This window comes from Carassius carassius, chromosome 3 (genome assembly GCF_963082965.1).
Source record: "Carassius carassius chromosome 3, fCarCar2.1, whole genome shotgun sequence".
NCBI lineage: Eukaryota > Metazoa > Chordata > Actinopteri > Cypriniformes > Cyprinidae > Carassius > Carassius carassius.
Genome location: NC_081757.1, coordinates 1,832,356 through 1,852,155, shown reverse-complemented (window position 1 = coordinate 1,852,155; position 19,800 = coordinate 1,832,356). Strand labels below are relative to the sequence as shown.

Here is a 19,800-nt window from a genome sequence, read left to right as displayed (position 1 = left end):
TGACGTCACGCAGTTTGCTCGGACGCGTAGATTTTATTTAAAGTTTTAGTAAGTTTGTTGTGCGATTCATTCATATTAGTTTTTCATATCTATATATGTTTTTTTCATATTTATATATTTTATATAATTATATTTGTTTTATTATGATCAGTTTTAGCTTTAGTTTGGTGCATTAAGGTAAACTGAATTAAACTGAAAAAAAAGTTTCCTTGGCAACTTGCTTAAATAATTATATTAAATAGGCTATCTAATTGTTTATATATCTTAATATATTTCAGTTAACGTCTGCCCGTGATCTGCCTCAAGGTGACAGTCTTTCTAATATCATGGGGAAACTGTGAAAAAAACTTTGTATATTGGTTATACATTTTATATAGTTAAATCTAATATTATATCTATATTAAAATATAATATGATAATATAAAAAAAATGCACATGTGTTTCTTATTTTAGGTTGTCCGGTCTGCTTAGCGTTTTCGTTTGGTTGCGTCGCGTCGAACGCGTAACGTCGCTCTTTGATTGGTCCACTGGATGCTGCACGCGTCCATCCCCAGCTCTGGGACGCGTCGCGTTTATCACGCATCGCTCAGACGTGCCCCGGATCCGCTGGGCGTTTGTGCTGCTGGCGGGTTAAAATCGGCAGCAGGACATTAAACTACACGAACTCCAGATGTGCAGAGGATTGAAGAATAGTGCAAACCTCTGGAGTCAATAATCTGTGCTCATACTCGGTAGTGCGCTGCAAATCAAGACGCGAGGTAAGACGCTTTGGACTTTTCTGCATCCGTGCGAACGAGACTTTGTTTCACTTTTGTACTTTCCCTCCTGTCTTGTTTACAACACATATGTTTCACGTAAAGTTTGTATTATAGAATAAACTGTTCATAAGCCAAAAGTCTTAACATCTTTTAACGTTTAAAACATCAAAAGGCGCGTGCACTCCATTTCCTTGTTTTACAGTTTCTGCCTTTAAACTGACCATCATTAGCTCTTATATTGTTGGCATGCATGCATTGCTGTTATAAACTAGTAAATCATTCAGGAACATGTTTAGTGCGCGCGAATGTAATCAGTTTCGATTCTTTGAATACATCTAGATTGAATTCACATCGACTTCTCCATAACATAAGAATAGTTTGTGGCTGAATGCATGCATGCATGGCTATTAAAAGCATTTTAAACACACACACACACGGTCAGCTGTTGTGGTCAGGGTGGGTGTATTTTTTATTGAATGACACAGGAAGAGATGAAAACAAGGGCTGATTCACCATATAACTATTATTTCTTATCTAAAATCCACACCCAGGCCACTTTGGTAACACCAAGGAAACACTTGCAGTTACTTCAACTCAATGTTTTAGATGCCACAGACTCCCAAATATAACAAAAATCTATAGTTATTATTATTTTTTTAAATACCAAATTTATATCATGACAATTAGATATTTTAAACACTCAATTGTTCATTTTTATTTAATCATTTATAAATTGTTACCTACTTTTTTATAATTTATCTGTACATTGTGTTTCCACTGACCCCAGTTTGAAAACCCCTGGAGCCTTTGGTTTCCTTTTGGCTCTTGTATCTAAATCTGCTTTGTATTAAAATCTGATCACACCTGGATGTAACCTGAGACCGCGCTGCACACAGAAGTGTTATTCTGCCACTGTTGACATGTGATGGTATCACAGCGCAGACTAAAGCAGCGTTTCTATCGATGTAAGCAGCACTATTTACATACGGAAGAGTGGACATGTGCCATGGCTTGCAGGAATCAAACCGCAGAGGAAAGAGGGTCATTATATGTGTATAATAGAGAGAAGAGCAGAGGCTGTTGACGGTGTTGTCTGTGAATTCTCTGAGTCACAGTCAGCTACGCCCAGAAATATGAGAAAATCCTACCTGTAGGCTACATTGAGCTGACCTCTCGAAACAATCTCTGCTTACACACATTACCAAAGAGTACAGAGTGAGTAGTGCAAACTGGTATGCTTTTTATTTGAAAGAATGCAAGTTAGTTGTTTATTGTTGCATATCTTTAATTTAAGTGCATAAGTTAATTTCAGCACCATTAATTGCACCAAGCGGAATTGCTATATTATTTTTGACTAATATATATGCACAAGTTTCATTAAATTTTATTCTGTTCTAGTCAACACACATTATATAATATAATGTAGCCGGTGTTCTGGGATCGGTCTGAGCTCTTGTGGAGCATGTTTTCCCTCAAGCGTTTTCTCAGTGTGTGAACGTCTTCAGTCTCTCTCTGATTGGTCGACGGCATCTGTTCAAACACTGAGGTTTCATGACGTGTCTTCACTTGTCATCGAGGAAACTGATCTTCTCACCCCACCAGAGACAATTCAACATTTATTTGGGTATTTTTGTGAGCTTCTGTCTAATAAATTCAGAAACGGATGATAACATTACCGTATGTGACCCTGGAGCACAAAACCATAAGGGTCACATAAGGGTCCATTTTTCTGAAACTGAGATGTATAAAACATCTGAAATACAAAATGCAATACTAATCAAAAATTAAGTTTTGATATATTTACGGTTGCAAATTTACAACATTTACACAAAAAGAGAAAGATAAATACTATTGTCTTAATTTTATTAAAAAATATTTTCCCTCCTCAAAATCTCATTATTGTAGTGCTACACACACACACACACACACACACACACACACACACACACACACACACACATATATACAGAGCACATTTGAGTTATATATTCATTAATTGAGAAATGATTATTTGGGAAATGGGCTCAATTGTAATAGATAGATAGACAGACAGAGAATATATTTCATATGCATTACTGTAACTGTTCCTGTAGTTTATGAGTGCTGTGTGAATCTCAGCGTTCGTTTACAGAGCTGGATGTTTTCTGGCAGACGGCTGGAGGTTTGCAAGCAGCGTCTGATGTTCAGGAGACGTTCAGAAAACAAACCACCTACCAAACACAAACTCATCAGAAAATCACTGCTGGAGACCCGGAGCAACATTTAAAAGTGCCTCCCGTCTTCAAGCTCAGATGCATTAATGTGAAGTCACTGTTGAAGCCCTGAACGCTGTCTTCGTCCAGCTGGCACACATCCACACATGCGTCTGCAGTTTAACACAGTCCTGGCAGCGAGTCGTGTCTTTCCATGAATCTCACGCACCACACCCTTCTACTGCTCCACTTTCTCCCCTCTCTCTGAAGGACACTCAAGTCACGGTGTTCACAACCAGTTCCCATAAAACTAATGAGTAAATGATACGAGTGAGAGGACGAGCCCACAGCATTTCAGTCAAACTAAGAACACCTAGTTTAGGATTAAAGGAAGTTTTACCGAGGCTCAGCCCTGCATATGAACACAGATGTGTGTGGTTTAACACACAGAGATGGTGTGAATCAGAGCGGTGAGTAAGCAGTGCTCGGTTCCTCAGGTTTACTGCAGTGTGAGAATGAATAAAGGAGGGGGAAGCATTAGACCGGTTTAACAAGCTCAAAGAGCTGAAGGGACGTGCTTATTCACTCTATATAGTGCATACTTGCAAGATGAAGTGGAGTTTGTTTCTTCATCAGATTTGGAGAAATGTAGCATTACATCATTTGCTCAGCAATGGATGCTCTGCAGTGAATGGGTGCCGTCAGAATAAGAGTCCAAACAGCTGATAAAAACATCACAATAATCCAAACCGATCAAATCCATCAGTTAATGTGAAGTGAAAGACAGGAACAAATCCATCATAAAGATGTTTTTAGGTTGTGTCAACAGATCTCAGGCTTTGTTGGAAATGAATGTGAGTTTATTCTGCTTTCAGAGACGTGTCAGGAGTCTCATATATAAGCACTGTGTAGTCAAAGTGTCCTGTGGGAAACTTTCTTAGGGGAAATTGTGCAAATAAAACTCCATAGTTCACACAAAAAGGAGTCGTTCTAAACCTGTGGGACTGTCTTTCTTCTCCTGAACACAAGAGAGGATATTTGAAACAATGTTAGTAACTGAACAGTATCATGATGAACATGCATAACTTGATAAAAATGTACGCCTTCAATGCAGTGTAAGTATATTTGAATAAAAGCATCTGCCAAATACATAAATGCAAATACCCACAATGTAGTTGAGACTTAAAATATACTAAAATTAAGACTAGTTTTAATTGTAGGAACTAGGATCTATGCAGCTGCCTTTAACCATGAAATATGGGGGTCAGTTTGACCTGAAAACTAATTTTAAGCATATTTCATCATTGTGTTGACACTTTGCTGGCATATTCATGACCTTAAATGAAAAAATGTCACACCCCCCCAAAAAAACAACTACAACAACTTAAAAATCAAGATATAAGGGTTAAGTCCTGACTTTCAAGGTTGGAAACATGTCGGATTAATTGATATTGAACATGTTATAATTGCATATGTTTGCTGTAGTATTTAGTTTGTTTGCATGTTGTACCTGGTCAATTAAGAATAGCGATTATAATTGATCATTTTTAGCTGTTGACCCGTCACATTCTGTGAGTGCACAAGAAATATAAAATACATAAAGCATCAAAAACTAAACTAAACATAACCTTTCCTCTTTATAGTGTTGCATTAGTGCCAGTGTTCTGCTTGTCCTAGACAGCAAAAACAATGGAAAGTAATGTGAAGTTGTAATTGTGAAGGTTATTTTAAAAAAACAGAACTGTTCTTCTCTTTTCCAGGACTTCTGAAGCAGATCTTTATCAGTAGCTGACTGAATAAAGGACATCCAGCATCATCTTCCCTCTGATTCAGAAGTAACATATTCATTCTACTCCTCGTTTCTTCTGTTGTGATTGGCTCGTGTCTTCCCCTCCCTCCGTTCTCATTGGCTATCTGCCAGTCCCAGTGAAGCAGGTGAAAGCATGGAGCCCATCTACGCCACAGGGATGGCTGCGAAGCTGCGGAGTCAGTGGGACCGGGATGCAGGTTTGGGTCAGAACCACAACGCTGTGAAGTTCCTGGGCCAGGATTACGAGTCACTGAGGGCCCAGTGCCAACACACCAGGACCCTGTTTGAGGACCATCTGTTCCCAGCCAGCACTTCTTCACTGGGATTCAATGAGCTGGGTCCACGGTCCTCCAAGACGCATGGTGTGCGGTGGATGAGACCCACGGTAAGCTGATCGTTTAGAAGTACTACTTCCTTCATACTCCATCACTGCTTGCTGTTCCTCTTGTTCTCTTCCATTTGCTGTATTTCAATGGAACAGTTCACCCAAAAGTGAAAATGTATGCACCCTCGGGTCATCCAAGATGTAGGGGAGTTTGTTTCTTCATCAGATTTGGAGAAATGTAGCTTTAAGTCACTTGCTCAGCATTGGATGCTCTGCAGTGAATGGGTGCCGTCAGAATTCAGAATGGGATGCTCAAGAACCGAAATGATTTGTCAGGAAAAATTGCTATTCATTATACATTCGTCCATCCTGCCTTTATAAACTAGACATGACTTTGAATCTGAATGACATACAGTTGTTGACAGCAGACCACAATATATATATATGTGTGTATGTGTGTGTGTTTGAGTGAGAGGCACAGTGCTGTACTTCATCATTCTGAAAATGCTAATCTAATTTAGCGTCACGCGTGTGTTTGCAGGAGATCTGTACGCGTCCCCAGTTCATTGTGGATGGAGCGACTCGTACCGACATCTGTCAGGGAGCTCTGGGTGAGTCTGTCTGAGCATCATCAGGGACGAGGACTTTACCTCAAACAACCCTGATTTTACCACTCTACAACCTCAACCAGCTGTTCATTAACTAGACCAGCGAACAACAGACAGTCAAACATCGTCCAGAGGTGGGGTTTGCAAGATACCTTTATTCTCACCAGGGCTGCATTTACTTGTTTAAAAATACAGTTAAACAGTAATATAGAAATATTCTTAACTGTTTTCTGTGTGAATATACTGTAGCCTCCAGTCTTCAGTGTCACTTGATCTTCAGAAATCAGTGTAATATGCTGATTTGCTGCTAAAAAAACATTTCTGATTATTATCAATGTTGAAAACATTCATATTTTTGTGAAAACCGTGATAAATTTTTTTTCCAGGCTTCTTTTATTAAAGTTCAAAATAGTTTCTCTACTGCCACATTTGATTAATTTAATGCATTCTTTAATATCTTCAAAAAATACTTTTGAACTGTAGAGTGTATGTAAAATAAATTTCATAGTCAATATTTATTGTAAGAATTTTTTTTTTATACAGAGTATACACATTCATGCATGCATGCAAAATATTATAAATAAGTGCATTAAATAAACGAATTGAAATAAAAATTAAAGCTATAAAACATGTAGAAACTGGAGAGTACATCTGGTACAGTATTTGGTGTATTTCAAGACTCATGAAGTAAAGTACAGTGATGTTTAAACACAGCGCTTCGTTCATAATTAAAGCTCTCACCCTGCAGTCATTAAATAAAGAGCTGATGTCTCACAGCGGAGCTGCTAATGCATTATGATGACATCATAAAAGGGAACAGTGTTTAAACATGTAAAACCGTGAGGAAGCGCAGTGATTGGTCAGGAAGTGTGTGGCGGCCCAGAGACTGCTGTTGTGCGTTTAAAAGCTTTAGTAAACATTGAAACCAAATGACTGACTGTTCCTCTTTTGTATCAGGTTTGTTTGGGTCTGGTGGCTATTTTAGGTTATTTACACATTCTCTGTGATGTTATGCGTCAGATCATCTTCCAACAGCAGATGTGCAGTTTGGGGCAATAAACTGTCATGTTGAATGAATCCCAGAGACTGGTATGGAGATTTAAAAATGAATAAATACAGAGAGGAATGACAGATAGGTGTTTAATACACTTTAATACACTAAAAAAAAAAAATTGTTGGTGGCCTCATAGATAGTTAGACAATTTATTACACATTCATACAGCATAAAGAGCTACTGTATGTTTAATTTTAAACTAAACAATGTTTACATACTACACTAGTTAATTTAAAATTAATTTGTTTAATTAATTAAATCTTTTCGATTTTACAGTTGTTGTCAATGACAGGTTCTTACAATTTGACCTCAGATATCTTGAATATGTTTTGCATCACATCTCTTGCCTGCACTAAATCTCACCGTTCATTATCTGTGGTTTGTTTTCCTCAGGGGACTGTTGGTTGCTTGCAGCCATCGCGTCTCTGACTTTAAACGATGACCTCCTCCACCGCGTGGTGCCACACGGCCAGGGCTTTGACGGCGGATACGCAGGAATATTTCACTTTCAGGTGCGTCAATGTTTTTAAAAGTGTTTTGTTAAAGTGATGCTATAAAGAACCATTTTTGGTTCCCCAAAGAAGCTTTTAGTGAACCGTTTCAAAAAAAAAAAAAAAAAAAAAAAAAAAAAGCTTTCTGTGAAATAAAAAAAAAAAAGAACCATTTTTGGTTCCCCAAAGAAGCTTTCCGTGACCAGTTCCAAAAAGAACCATTTTTGGTTCACCAAACAACCTTTTTTGGTTCCCCAAAGTAGCTTTCAGTGACCAGTTCCAAAAAGAACCATTTTTGGTTCCCCAAAGAAGCTTTCCATGACCGGTTCCAAAAAGAACCATTTTTGGTTCCCCAAAGTAGCTTTCCGCAAACAGTTCCAAAAAGAACCATTTTTGGTTCCCCAAAGAAGCTTTCCATGACTGGTTCCAAAAAGAACCATTTTTGGTTCCCCAAAGAAGCTTTCCATGACTGGTTCCAAAAAGAACCATTTTTGGTTCCCCAAAGAAGCTTTCCATGACTGGTTCCAAAAAGAACCATTTTTGGTTCCCCAAAGAAGCTTTCCATGACCGGTTCCAAAAAGAACCATTTTTGGTTCCCCAAAGAAGCTTTCCATGACCGGTTCCAAAAAGAACCATTTTTGGTTCCCCAAAGTAGCTTTCCGCAAACAGTTCCAAAAAGAACCATTTTTGGTTCCCCAAAGAAGCTTTCCGTGACTGGTTCCAAAAAGAACCATTTTTGGTTCCCCAAAGAAGCTTTCCATGACCGGTTCCAAAAAGAACCATTTTTGGTTCCCCAAAGTAGCTTTCCGTAAACAGTTCCAAAAAGAACCATTTTTGGTTCCCCGAAGAAGCTTTCCTTGAACGGTTCCAAAAAGAACCATTTTTGGTTCCCCGAAGAAGCTTTCAGTGACCGGTTCCAAAAAGAACCATTTTTGGTTCCCCAAAGTAGCTTTCCATGACCGGTTCCAAAAAGAACCATTTTTGGTTCCCCAAAGTAGCTTTCCATGACCGGTTCCAAAAAGAACCATTTTTGGTTCCCCAAAGAAGCTTTCCATGACCAGTTTCAAAAAGAACCATTTTTGGTTCCCCAAAGAAGCTTTCCGTGACCAGTTCCAAAAAGAACCATTTTTGGTTCCCCTAAGTAGCTTTCCATGACCGGTTCCAAAAAGAACCATTTTTGGTTCCCCAAAGTAGCTTTCCATGACCGGTTCCAAAAAGAACCATTTTTGGTTCCCCAAAGAAGCTTTCCATGACCGGTTCCAAAAAGAACCATTTTTGGTTCCCTGAAAAAGCTTTCCTTGAACGGTTCCAAAAAGAACCATTTTTGGTTCCCCAAAGTAGCTTTCCGCAAACAGTTCCAAAAAGAACCATTTTTGGTTCCCCAAAGAAGCTTTCCGTGACCAGTTCCAAAAAGAACCATTTTTGGTTCCCCTAAGTAGCTTTCCATGACCGGTTCCAAAAAGAACCATTTTTGGTTCCCCAAAGTAGCTTTCCATGACCGGTTCCAAAAAGAACCATTTTTGGTTCCCCAAAGAAGCTTTCCATGACCGGTTCCAAAAAGAACCATTTTTGGTTCCCTGAAAAAGCTTTCCTTGAACGGTTCCAAAAAGAACCATTTTTGGTTCCCCGAAGAAGCTTTCCTTGAACGGTTCCAAAAAGAACCATTTTTGGTTCCCCAAAGAAGCTTTCAGTGACCGGTTCCAAAAAGAACCATTTTTGGTTCCCTGAAAAAGCTTTCAGTGACAGGTTCCAAAAAGGGAATAAGGTCAATATGCAGTTGTTTCTGTGTGATTTCACAAGAGCTCATGTGTAGCTGTAAACTGTCGTTGAACTTTGCTCTGTAAACACACTAGCATGAGCAGTGGTGGATGAGTATTATAAAATAATGAAGCTCTGCTTGGAAACAGTGTAAGACAGTCTGATCAATCTGTTCCTCGTGTGGGATATTGTAGTGAATTATTGTGCTGATGTGTGTGTTTCTGACTCGATGAGGGGAGGGGGAGGGCAGGGCTGAACACTGCTGTTCAAACAACCTCAATGAAATGGCAGAGAGGATTATGGGTGGCCTAATGAGGTGACATAGCATGCCAAGAATTCTTTCACAATTTGTACAGGCAGTAAATGACAACACAATATATCTTATTTGAGAAATACCATTACACTGAATGATTAAAATATTCATGCTTTAAGTATTTCCATATTATATTGAGTGAATATCATGCTGCTACTCTGGTACTATCTGAAATAGACACTTATTGGTGCTTTTTATTTGGTAATTCTGTGCAGAATAATAAAAAAGAAAACAATGCAGTCAGAAAGGCGCACAAACATTCATCAAACACTCCCACACATAGATGCTCTACAAATACACACGAATTCATGCATGGATGAGCGTGTGAACAAAAACACAGGATCCAGATGTGTTCACTAATGTTGCACACTGCATTTGTGTTTTTGCTGCTAGTTCTAAATTCTGGCTCTTCTGGGACTCATTTAGATTAAATTAGAAGCAGAAATGTCCTGAGTGTGTAAAAGCTAATTATGAGAGAGAGAGTAAATCACTGAGGGCCACGGGGAGAGTGGAGAAATGCTGCAGTGCATTTTAAACAGTTTACGAGTGAATCTCACATTCAACCCCAAAATCATGAATAAAATATATTTTGCGTAAAGACAATTAATGCTGTTATATGATTATTTAGACGTTTAACAATGTGCTTTTATGATAATTATTTGAATTATATGAAAGCATCAAATTCATGCTATCTTGAACGAATGACAATGTATTTTGTCACAATAGTAAGATATATCTCGACAGGCTGTGTGATTGAATCTCGCCTCTGTATTATATAAATCAAATATCCTGGGAAGCAGTTCCTCAGAGATGTGCAGCATGATTGAGGAGTTCATTGATGTCTCTCAAATCCATCTTAACCCTTATTTGAATGGCTCTTTACAGAAGTGCACATATAGGACGAGGGTGTGTATGAGGGTGTGTGTGTGTTTGTTATTTATGGTGGATAATGTGAACCGAAATCTGCAAGTACAGGCGATTCCTGCTGCACCAGTAATTCCTGGAATAAACATTTGTGAATAATGATTGAGGGTTCACTAACAGTAATGCTGCAGTCACATCATCTCATCAGAGTCACCATAATTATAAGACGACGAACTAAGAGATTGTGTCCCGTGATCCTCCTCTCAGAAAGTTTCTACTTGCAGGTTTGATGATGTGTGTGGGAGCCAATTTGTTCTGTATTTCTGGAAAACCCAGAAAGCAAAACAAACAGCAGAGGATGTGCTTTATCTGTGTATTTAATGTTTTATCTGTGCATTTGATCATTTCTGTGCAGCCCCTTCATAGCGCTGCAGTGATGTTTGCATCACCCTGGTTCCCTTAAAACTGATTTTACAAACTCATTTCTTTCGAATTACTGCAAAATAAACAAAAATGTACTATTCTTACACATTTTGTTCATCATGATAATCTACACAAATAATAACCAAGAAGCTGAAATGCAACCAGGAAGAGTATAAGTTCAAGTTTTGAAAAATACAACAACAAACAGTAATATTGTTAAATATTATGACTATTGAATATATAATTACCGTATATACCCGAATATAAGACAAGTTTTTGTTGTCCTAAAAATAGGCGTTTTTGTCCTAAAAAATGGGGGGTCGTCTTATATTCGCGATATAGACAAAATCACGGGGGGAAAGGGAGAAAGAACAACGGCATAAATATGAAATAGTGCAGGGCCGGCCCTGACCAATTTGCTGCCCTAGGCAAGATTTTACCTGGCGCCCCATGCATCACAGCCCATTTCACCCTGTCATTGTGTTCATGATTTAGCATATATATATATATATATATATATATATATATATACACACACATTACAGCAGAACTCTTTCCAACACTCATAATAAATCATCATATTAGAATGATTTCTAAAGGATCATGTGATAGACCGGATGTCACATGTGACACTGAAGAATGGAGTAATGATGCTGAAAATTCAGCTTTGCATCACAGAAATAAATGATAATTTAAAGTATAATAAATTGAAAACAAATTATTTTAAATTGTAATAATATATCACAATATTACATTTTTTTCTGTATTTTTGATCAAATAAATGCAGGCTTGATGAGCAGAAGAAACTTCTTTCAAAAACATTAAAAATAGTAATGTTTCCAAACTTTTGGCCTGTACTGTATCCCCCCAAAACTGCACAACTGTAGAGTAAAACATTAATAAAAAAGTGATAATAAAAAATGCGTCTTAAAACTGACATGATTGTACAAAATCACAGTCTGGGGACTCAGAACAACTGCTAACATTAAGTTTAAGGTAAAAATAACTGCCATGAAATTATAGTATCTTACTCCTATGCAATAAATTGTTCTTTCACTACATCTCTTTACCTCTGTCTTTATCCTCTTCTCTTCTTTTTGGCACTGTATCTATCGCAGACTATGCTCATTTATAATGTGTCATGTAAATTCGGCCTTCCGTCACAATCAGGAAACTTTCACCGTGTCTAGAACTGGCGCGAGCTGCCAGGACCGTTTCTACGAGCTGTGTGTTAACAAAAGCAGTGCTGTCTACATTGGATGCGGCGTCGGGCACGCTACACAACAAATTACCAACAACTGATCGCGCGCGCTCTGTTTCTGACGCACTTCAAGCACTCGATGGGCGGGGGAAGATTGAAGAGCCGGACTTTTTTTTTTTTTTTGCTTTATTTGGTAGTATTTCGAATTAATGGTTTTTAAATAGTAGCCTATTATAAAAAAAAATTTCACTCGTTCACTCATTCTGGCGCCCATATGGATGAGTGGCGCCCTTAGCATTTGCCTATACCGCGGGCCGGCCCTGAAATAGTGACTGAATTATATAATTTACATACTTGCATGTAAAATTAGAAAAGCAACATAATATCTGTGTTTAACTAAATTAAAACGCTGCTCCTCTGCCGCGCGATACGCAGAGAGAACAGGAGAGGTGCGCGCACGAGACGCAGAGCGAGCGAGAGAGAGAGACAGAGAGAGACAGAGGGTGCTTCTCAATATCCCTACTCGTCTCCTCGCTCCTCCGTCCTCCATCCTATGACCCGGAAACCGATCGAACACAGCCATCTTGAAGGACATCTCAATTCTCTAATTGCACCACGAGGAGACGAGGATCGAGGAGGGAGGAGGCTTCATGAGGAAGGATGAGCGAGGATACACAGGTGTATCCTATGCGGAAGTATTTTATCGACTTAACGTGACGCACGTATAAATTCTCCTCCCCCTTCACATCTGTTGTAACAATTTTTATTTATATTTTACCTTTTCACTTCAAATAAACCATGCATGTCATATATTTCAAACAGGGTATCTTGTTTTATTAATATTTATTATGAATGTCTTAATTAACAAACTTTAACAACATAAGGGCAGATCCCTTTAATTACAGCTGATGACACTTTGAAGTAACGCTGAAGGGAGCGAGGATAAATAATTTCACTTGATTCAAGTCCTCCATCCTCACGTCTTTTCCTTGCGTCCTTCCCTCGCATCCTGAAAGGGTGGAGCTAAGACACGAGGAAAGGAAGCGAGGAAAGGAAACGAGGATGCACAAATATGAATTGAGAAGCACCCAGAGAGGTGCGCGCGCGCGAGACGAAGAGCGAGCGAGAGAGAGAGAGAGAGAGAGGTGCGCGCACGAGACGCAGAGAGAGAGAGAGAGAGATAGAGAGACGTGCAGATTCTAAATATTTTAAATAATTGAATTATTTTATTATGTTTTAATGGTATATGAAATGTCACCAATAGTTATTTTCTCATTTTATAACATTATCATAAAAAAAAAAAAGAAAGATTACAATTCAGGCTATTTATAGAAGGTGCTCGGCGGGCGACTCAGAGACTCCACGCGGGCTACCAGGTGCCCGCGGGCACCACGTTGGAGACCACTGATCTACACAAATAATAACCAAGAAGTTGAAATGCAACCAGGAAGAGTATAACAAAAGGCATGGGCTATAAATGACATCTACGTCGAAGCTTTTAGAATCAGAAGTGCTAAAATGCAACTAATTTCTGAGTTTTGGTCGAACGGTTTTGTCCATGCATGCATGCTATTCCTAAGAATCATATGAAGTATCTTTAGCGTAACAGATTGGGGTTAAACGATCAGTTATTGTAGAATATCTCCATGCTAATGAATATCTAATCAGTATTACTTTAATCTACAAATGTGATTATGGACTGATTACAGAGCAGAAAGACAGCTGTGTTTGGGCGATATGCTGTGTGTGTGTGTGTGTGTGTGTGCGCCACCTGCTGGACAATCTCTTACAACAAACATTTCCAAAGCTGGAGTGGTTCTTCAGTGGCATCACTGCACAAATCCTCTTTTGCAACCTTCATTTTCTAGAGTGTGTGGTTGGCAGTAAAGCAGCTTTTATTTTATGACTGAATGAGTCTCTCTCTCTGTAGTTCTGGCAGTTCGGCGAGTGGCTGGACGTGGTGATTGACGACCGGTTGCCCGTGAAGGATGGGAAGCTGTTGTTCGTTCACTCGGCGGAGGGAGGAGAGTTCTGGAGCGCTTTGCTGGAGAAGGCCTACGCCAAGTATGACCATCCTCCACTGTACACATGAATCACACACAGGTTATCTGCACTCCTTCAGTCTCTTAATTGTCTCGTTCGTCAGGCTGAACGGCTGCTACGAGGCTCTGTCGGGCGGCAGCACGTCTGAGGGCTTTGAGGATTTCACAGGAGGAGTCACAGAGATGTACGAGTTAAAGAAAGCTCCCGCTGACCTCTTCAGCATCATCGGCCGAGCCATCGAGAGAGGATCACTGCTGGGCTGCTCCATAGATGTGAGTCTCGCGGTTATAGGTGGAGGCGTTTGAACCTTTAGATTATGGAGGATTTGAAGTCTGCAAACCTGAACTGCAGGGCTAAACATGTAATGTGCAACACTCAGCAGATAACCAATGAGAAGCAGCCTAATTAAATATTCATGAGCTTCGTACAGTCACAGACACTTTAACGGGCTGTATTTAGTCAAAATGTTGTGCAGTAATGATAAGCATGCAGTTTTTATTTTATTTTTTTGCTTTGTTTTTGCAGAATTACATTGACGAACTGTATGTTGAACCGTAGTTGTTATCAATGTTATATAATATTATCAAAGATGACTTATTATATTAAAAGTTTTAGTTTGTGATAACATGATTATTTGTGATTTTGTGATTTTTTTTTTTTTTTGCCATTTTTATTCAAATGAAAAAATATATATTTCTAGTTAGCTTTTGTTTTATTTAATTTAGTTTTGGTGACATTGGTGACGGTGATCAATATCAGTGTCTGACTGCATTATATATATCTCTTTGTCCTCAAGATCACTAGTAAGTTTGACATGGAGGCAGTGACCTTCAAGAAGCTGGTCAAAGGTCACGCATACTCAGTGACCGGAGTGGAAGAGGTGAGCCAGAGACATACTAAAACACTTACTATACACATCTATCTAGCAGGATCTAGATGCAGCATGTCTTTCTGTGACAGTTCCCAGCGAATGACCTCGAAGCATCTGCTAAATGCATGAATGTTAATGAAATATGAAATCAGAATGGACTTGATTGTCTTAGTGTGTGTGTGTTTAATCAATGCATGCTATTCCGAAGAGAGTATAATATGAGTGTGTTGATCAGGTGGTGTACAGGGGGAACATGACCAAGCTGGTGCGCATCAGGAACCCGTGGGGTGAAGTGGAGTGGACGGGATCCTGGAGCGACGAGTGAGGATCACACCAGTGTGCTGACTGACGATTCAGTCTTACTGTGGGGAGGTTGTTCTGGTCTGATCTGTGTGTGTGTGTGTGTGTTCAGCTCTCGGGAATGGGACAATGTGGACCGCTCCGTCCGGGGCCGATTACAGAACCGCAGCGAGGACGGAGAGTTCTGGTGAGTGGATCATGATCAGCAACTTTGCAGTGACCTATAAATGTCCTGTAAACAGTTGTAACTATATGATTGGTCCTCTCTCTCTCTGTCAGGATGTCGTTCAGTGATTTCCTCCGTGAGTTCAGTCGGCTGGAGATCTGTAACCTGACGGCAGACGCGCTCCAGGCGAGTCGGGTGAAGAAGTGGAGCACGTCGCTCTATCAGGGCGAGTGGAGGAGAGGAAGCACGGCGGGCGGATGCAGGAACTTCCCAGGTACAGCAGGGGACCGGGAACGGCGGCTCAGAGGCGGAAAAAACACCCAAATCCTCATCTGCCTCTTTTGTTTCTATAAACCACAGCCACGTTCTGGATCAACCCTCAGTTCAAGGTGACCCTAAAACACCCAGATTCTCCCGGCCAATCAGATTGCAGCTTCCTGGTGGCGCTGATGCAGAAGGACCGCAGGAAGAAGCGCAGAGAAGGACAGGACATGGAGACCATCGGATTCGCCATTTATGAGGTCAGAGAGTGGATCTCTGGTTTAACGCATCTGAAGTTCCTGTTCATGTGTATTCGACTCCTTTTCTGATTTGTTGCTTTTTCACCTTTCTTTTTGCAGGTGCCAAGAGAGGTATGATGAGAGCCCCCCAGGGCCCTTTAAATCAAGGGCCATTCATTTATATACACATATGTGCTTTATATTGTACAGATTGTTTCAAACTGTCTTGTGAGAGGATTCAGGCATCGTGTCGACCCACACAAACTGGCAAATAGACACTACATAGGAACCCTAGCTTCACCTTAGAAACCACCCTATTGACAAGCCTATAAAACAGAGAGATTACACTAGAAACAATCTATAAATGCCCTTGAACCGTTTCAAAACACCAGATTTCCTGCCCAGATGTTTTAAAGCGGACGTGTGTTTGTGCTCAGTTTGTGGGGAAGTCCGGTGTTCATCTGAAGCGGGATTTCTTCCTGTCTAACGCGTCCAGCGCTCGCTCTGAGCTCTTCATTAACCTGCGGGAGGTGAGCTCACGCTTCAGGCTGCCCGCCGGAGAGTACATCATCGTACCCTCCACATTCGAGCCGCAGAAAGAGGCCGACTTCGTGCTCAGAGTTTTCTCAGAGAAACCCGCCAACTCCGAGTAAGTCCTGCATGCACGGACTGATCCAGTCTGGATCACACATGAGCTTTCTGAAATGTGCAGGATCTTAAAAGGACGTCAAGCATACTTTACTATGGACATATACTTTGGATTATTTCCTCAAAATATATACACTTTATCCTGCATGCATATTTGTATTATTTAGCCATTTTAACCATTGCATATGTGCAGCAAATGACATAGTTCATAATGCCACTCAAATCATCACTCATTATTACATGCACTATTGCACTGCATACGTTTTGCAGAAATAGCAAGAATGTGTTGACACATTACATTCTAGAGTTGCAAAACTATTGCAGTGCTTTTTTTTTTTTTTGCTCTAGGATAGATTCCCAAAAGTGGCATTTATTTAACAGACTATTTGTATCTCTATTTGGGGGGGAAATAGACTATTAATCTTACTCGGCAAATTAAACTATTATTTTGCTATTACTTTGTATCTTAATGTAAATTCTATTATTTAGCAGTTTTAACTATTGCAGCAAAGTTGAATAAATTTAATGCAAATATAAGTAATTAATAGATTAATAACAACAACCACCTTTTGGCTTCCTAACAAAATTGTAATTTGATTTGCATTGCATAAAGTAAAACCCAAAAGATTAAACGAAACTAAATCATTATTTTGCAGTAACTGACCAGCTGATCTCATTATCTCTTTTCTTTTGTTTCATTCACTGAGCATTGCTTCTGGACCTTGTGATTTAAAAGGAGCCACTATTGTGCTTGTTCTAATGCTGAAACACTTATTCTCTGGCTGATATCATCTCTCTTTGTGTCCTTCAGAGAAATGGATGATAAAGTCATAGCTGATATTCCAGAGGAGGTGAGACGATCAGATCAAGACTCGTTTCTATTGTTCAGCAAGAAGATAAGAGCGACTGCACTTTACTAAATATATATTGTGTTAAAGGGTGTTATTCGACACCACACACAGTTGTGTTCACAATATACTTCATGCTTCAGTGTGCTTTTACTGCTAAAAATGTCCTACTACAATATAGAAATATACATATACAGTGTATAATAAAGTGAACTCAGGTTAATAGATGGTTTCTAATGGAATAATGGATCATGCAAAACTGCAGTGTATATAAGTAAACATTTATGCATAAATAAATTCTAATGCAAATATAGATTCAAGTATTTTGTCTTTCTCTTGATTGCTTTAGCAACGTCTGGACGAGAGTCAGATTGACGCTGGGTTTAAGAGTCTGTTCAGACAGCTGGCCGGAGCGGTGAGAGACTGATGAACCACTGCTGTGTGCACACATGACATATTACAACACATTTATATGTGAATCCTGTGTTTTCTAGGACATGGAGATCAGCACGACGGAGCTGCAGACCATCCTGAACAGAATCATCTCCAAACGTGAGATCTTCATGATGTCTACACAGACAGCTCACTTCTAAGAGCTCCTAAGATCACACTTCAAGGAAGAGAAAGTGATTCATTCTGAGAACTCGTCTCTTTTGTGTGTCTTTATGCACAGATAAAGATTTAAAGACGGACGGGTTTGGTAAGGAGTCGTGCCGAAGCATGATCAACCTCATGGACGTATCCTTTCCACACAATCAGCTTTAAAAATATATACATCACTTAATGTGACTCCGCTAACAAATACTGCTCATTGGGGGGTTTTGTTTCGTCACCAGATACTCAAGTCTGCTTGTTCATCTTAATCTTTCACTCTGTGTCTCTGACTGTATTTCTCTTGCTCTGATTGTCCTTGACATGTTTGCAGACGGATGGCAGCGGGAAGCTAGGACTCACTGAGTTTCACGTGTTGTGGGAAAAGATTAAACGCTACCTGGTGAGATGATGTTAGATTCATGTTTTTCACAGGTGGTCTTTAGTGAAGCCTCTTCTGATGGGTTAGCTCAACACATTTATATATCAACAGCTACTTGAGCCAGACGTTACTACTTACTACACATCAAAACATTAGCCTGTCTTAACAGTGCTCATTTACATATAGAACTATTAAAAATGCAGGAGAAAAAGCAGCATGTTTATTTCTGAGAGTTCCGCTCCTTGATTCTGATTGGCTGAGCCACGTTCAAAGCGGTTTTAAATTACTCTTCAAACAAACACTTTTGTTTACTTCTGTGTGTTGCTCGGCAACCGCTTTGTTGGAACTGTTTCTGAGGAACTGTTTGGTGGAAGAATGCGGTTTATATTTATATCATTACGCTCAATGAAATAACTAGTATGTACATGGTTTGAAGACGATTGCATGAAGAAATTAAAAACGGTCAGTTTTGATTGCATGAGTTATGATTTGCATATGTTCACAGCAAATCTTCAGAGACCATGACGTGGATAAATCCGGCACGATGAGCTCTTATGAGATGAGGAGAGCTCTGGAAGCCGCAGGTACAGCGTCTCTAAACTCGTGCTTGCTCTGTTTTGATTCAGCTCTGTGTTCTGACTCTCTGTTCCTCCCTCGTTCTCCAGGCTTTAAGCTGAACAATCATTTATTCCAGCTGATCATCCTTCGGTACACAGAGGAAGATCTGTCTGTGGATTTCGACAACTTTGTCACCTGTTTAGTGCGACTGGAAACCATGTTCAGTGAGTCGATGTGTGACGACCACAGAATTCAAGAAGCGGAGCAGTTTTTCATTTTAAACTTGTACTTTTTAAAAATTTAATATAGCACATAAATAATATAGAATATATATATATATATATATATATATTTAAATGTATGGTTGTGTTGGTGATTCATGTGATTTTATATTTTGCTGTTACTGACAGAAGTTGGACATAAATCTATTTAATGCCAAGTGCAGTGCCATAACTCAAAATTACAAGAATATGAACATGCACACTCTTTTTTATAAGTACAGTGATTCTGACCTGACATGAGCTTTCAGGACAATCTGACTTACACGTGTGTTTTTTACAGAGACTTTCAAGACGCTGGACACAGACGCCGATGGATTCATATCACTCTCGTTCTTTCAGGTTTCACTTCAGTTCACTTACATCAACATTTCTACACAATGCAAACACACATACAGACAAAACGTTGCGTTTAGTTAACCTCAGTGTTTCAGTCAAGCAGGTGCATTCTATAAACAGTCCTTCTCTCTGTGTTGCAGTGGATTTCTCTGACCATGTTTGCCTGAAATGGACAGATTTTCGCCGTTCGTCTGCTCTCTCTTCTGTAGCCCTGCCCTCTGAAGAGTGCCTTCATTTTTACACTTCTATAATGCATCTCTATGGTATAAACGGCCTTTATAAACAACACTGTTTACTAGGAGTGTAACGGTACGCAAAAATCACGGTTCGGTACGTACCTCGGTTTTAAAGTCACGGTTCGGTAAATTTTCGGTACAGTAAGGGAAAGAAATGCAAACATTAAACTGCAGGTTGTTTATTACTATAAACTTTTTTTTACAATTTGTTTACACTTTAAATACTTTTTAATAATATATATA

At 39.5% G+C, this 19,800-nt stretch overlaps 1 protein-coding gene across 2 annotated transcripts; it reads left to right on the top strand.

The window, feature by feature from the left end:
- Positions 1–563: 563 nt before the first annotated feature.
- LOC132115880 (calpain-1 catalytic subunit-like) lies at positions 564–19,612 on the top strand. 2 transcript variants are annotated; one of them, XM_059524278.1, is made up of 22 exons: positions 564–758; positions 4,711–5,145; positions 5,627–5,696; positions 7,141–7,259; positions 13,728–13,861; positions 13,944–14,112; positions 14,637–14,720; positions 14,947–15,032; positions 15,124–15,198; positions 15,291–15,451; positions 15,538–15,698; positions 15,798–15,809; positions 16,115–16,326; positions 17,137–17,176; positions 17,523–17,588; positions 17,668–17,725; positions 17,847–17,911; positions 18,099–18,167; positions 18,652–18,730; positions 18,812–18,928; positions 19,266–19,324; positions 19,462–19,612. In XM_059524278.1, exons 2-22 carry the CDS (start codon positions 4,894–4,896, stop codon positions 19,486–19,488), a joined length of 2,115 nt encoding a protein of 704 aa, XP_059380261.1. In that variant the 5' UTR covers positions 564–758; positions 4,711–4,893; the 3' UTR covers positions 19,489–19,612. The 2 variants fall into 2 exon arrangements, with proteins under 2 accessions (XP_059380261.1, XP_059380270.1); XM_059524287.1 differs by lacking the exon at positions 15,798–15,809.
- The last annotated feature ends 188 nt before the right edge of the window (positions 19,613–19,800 follow it).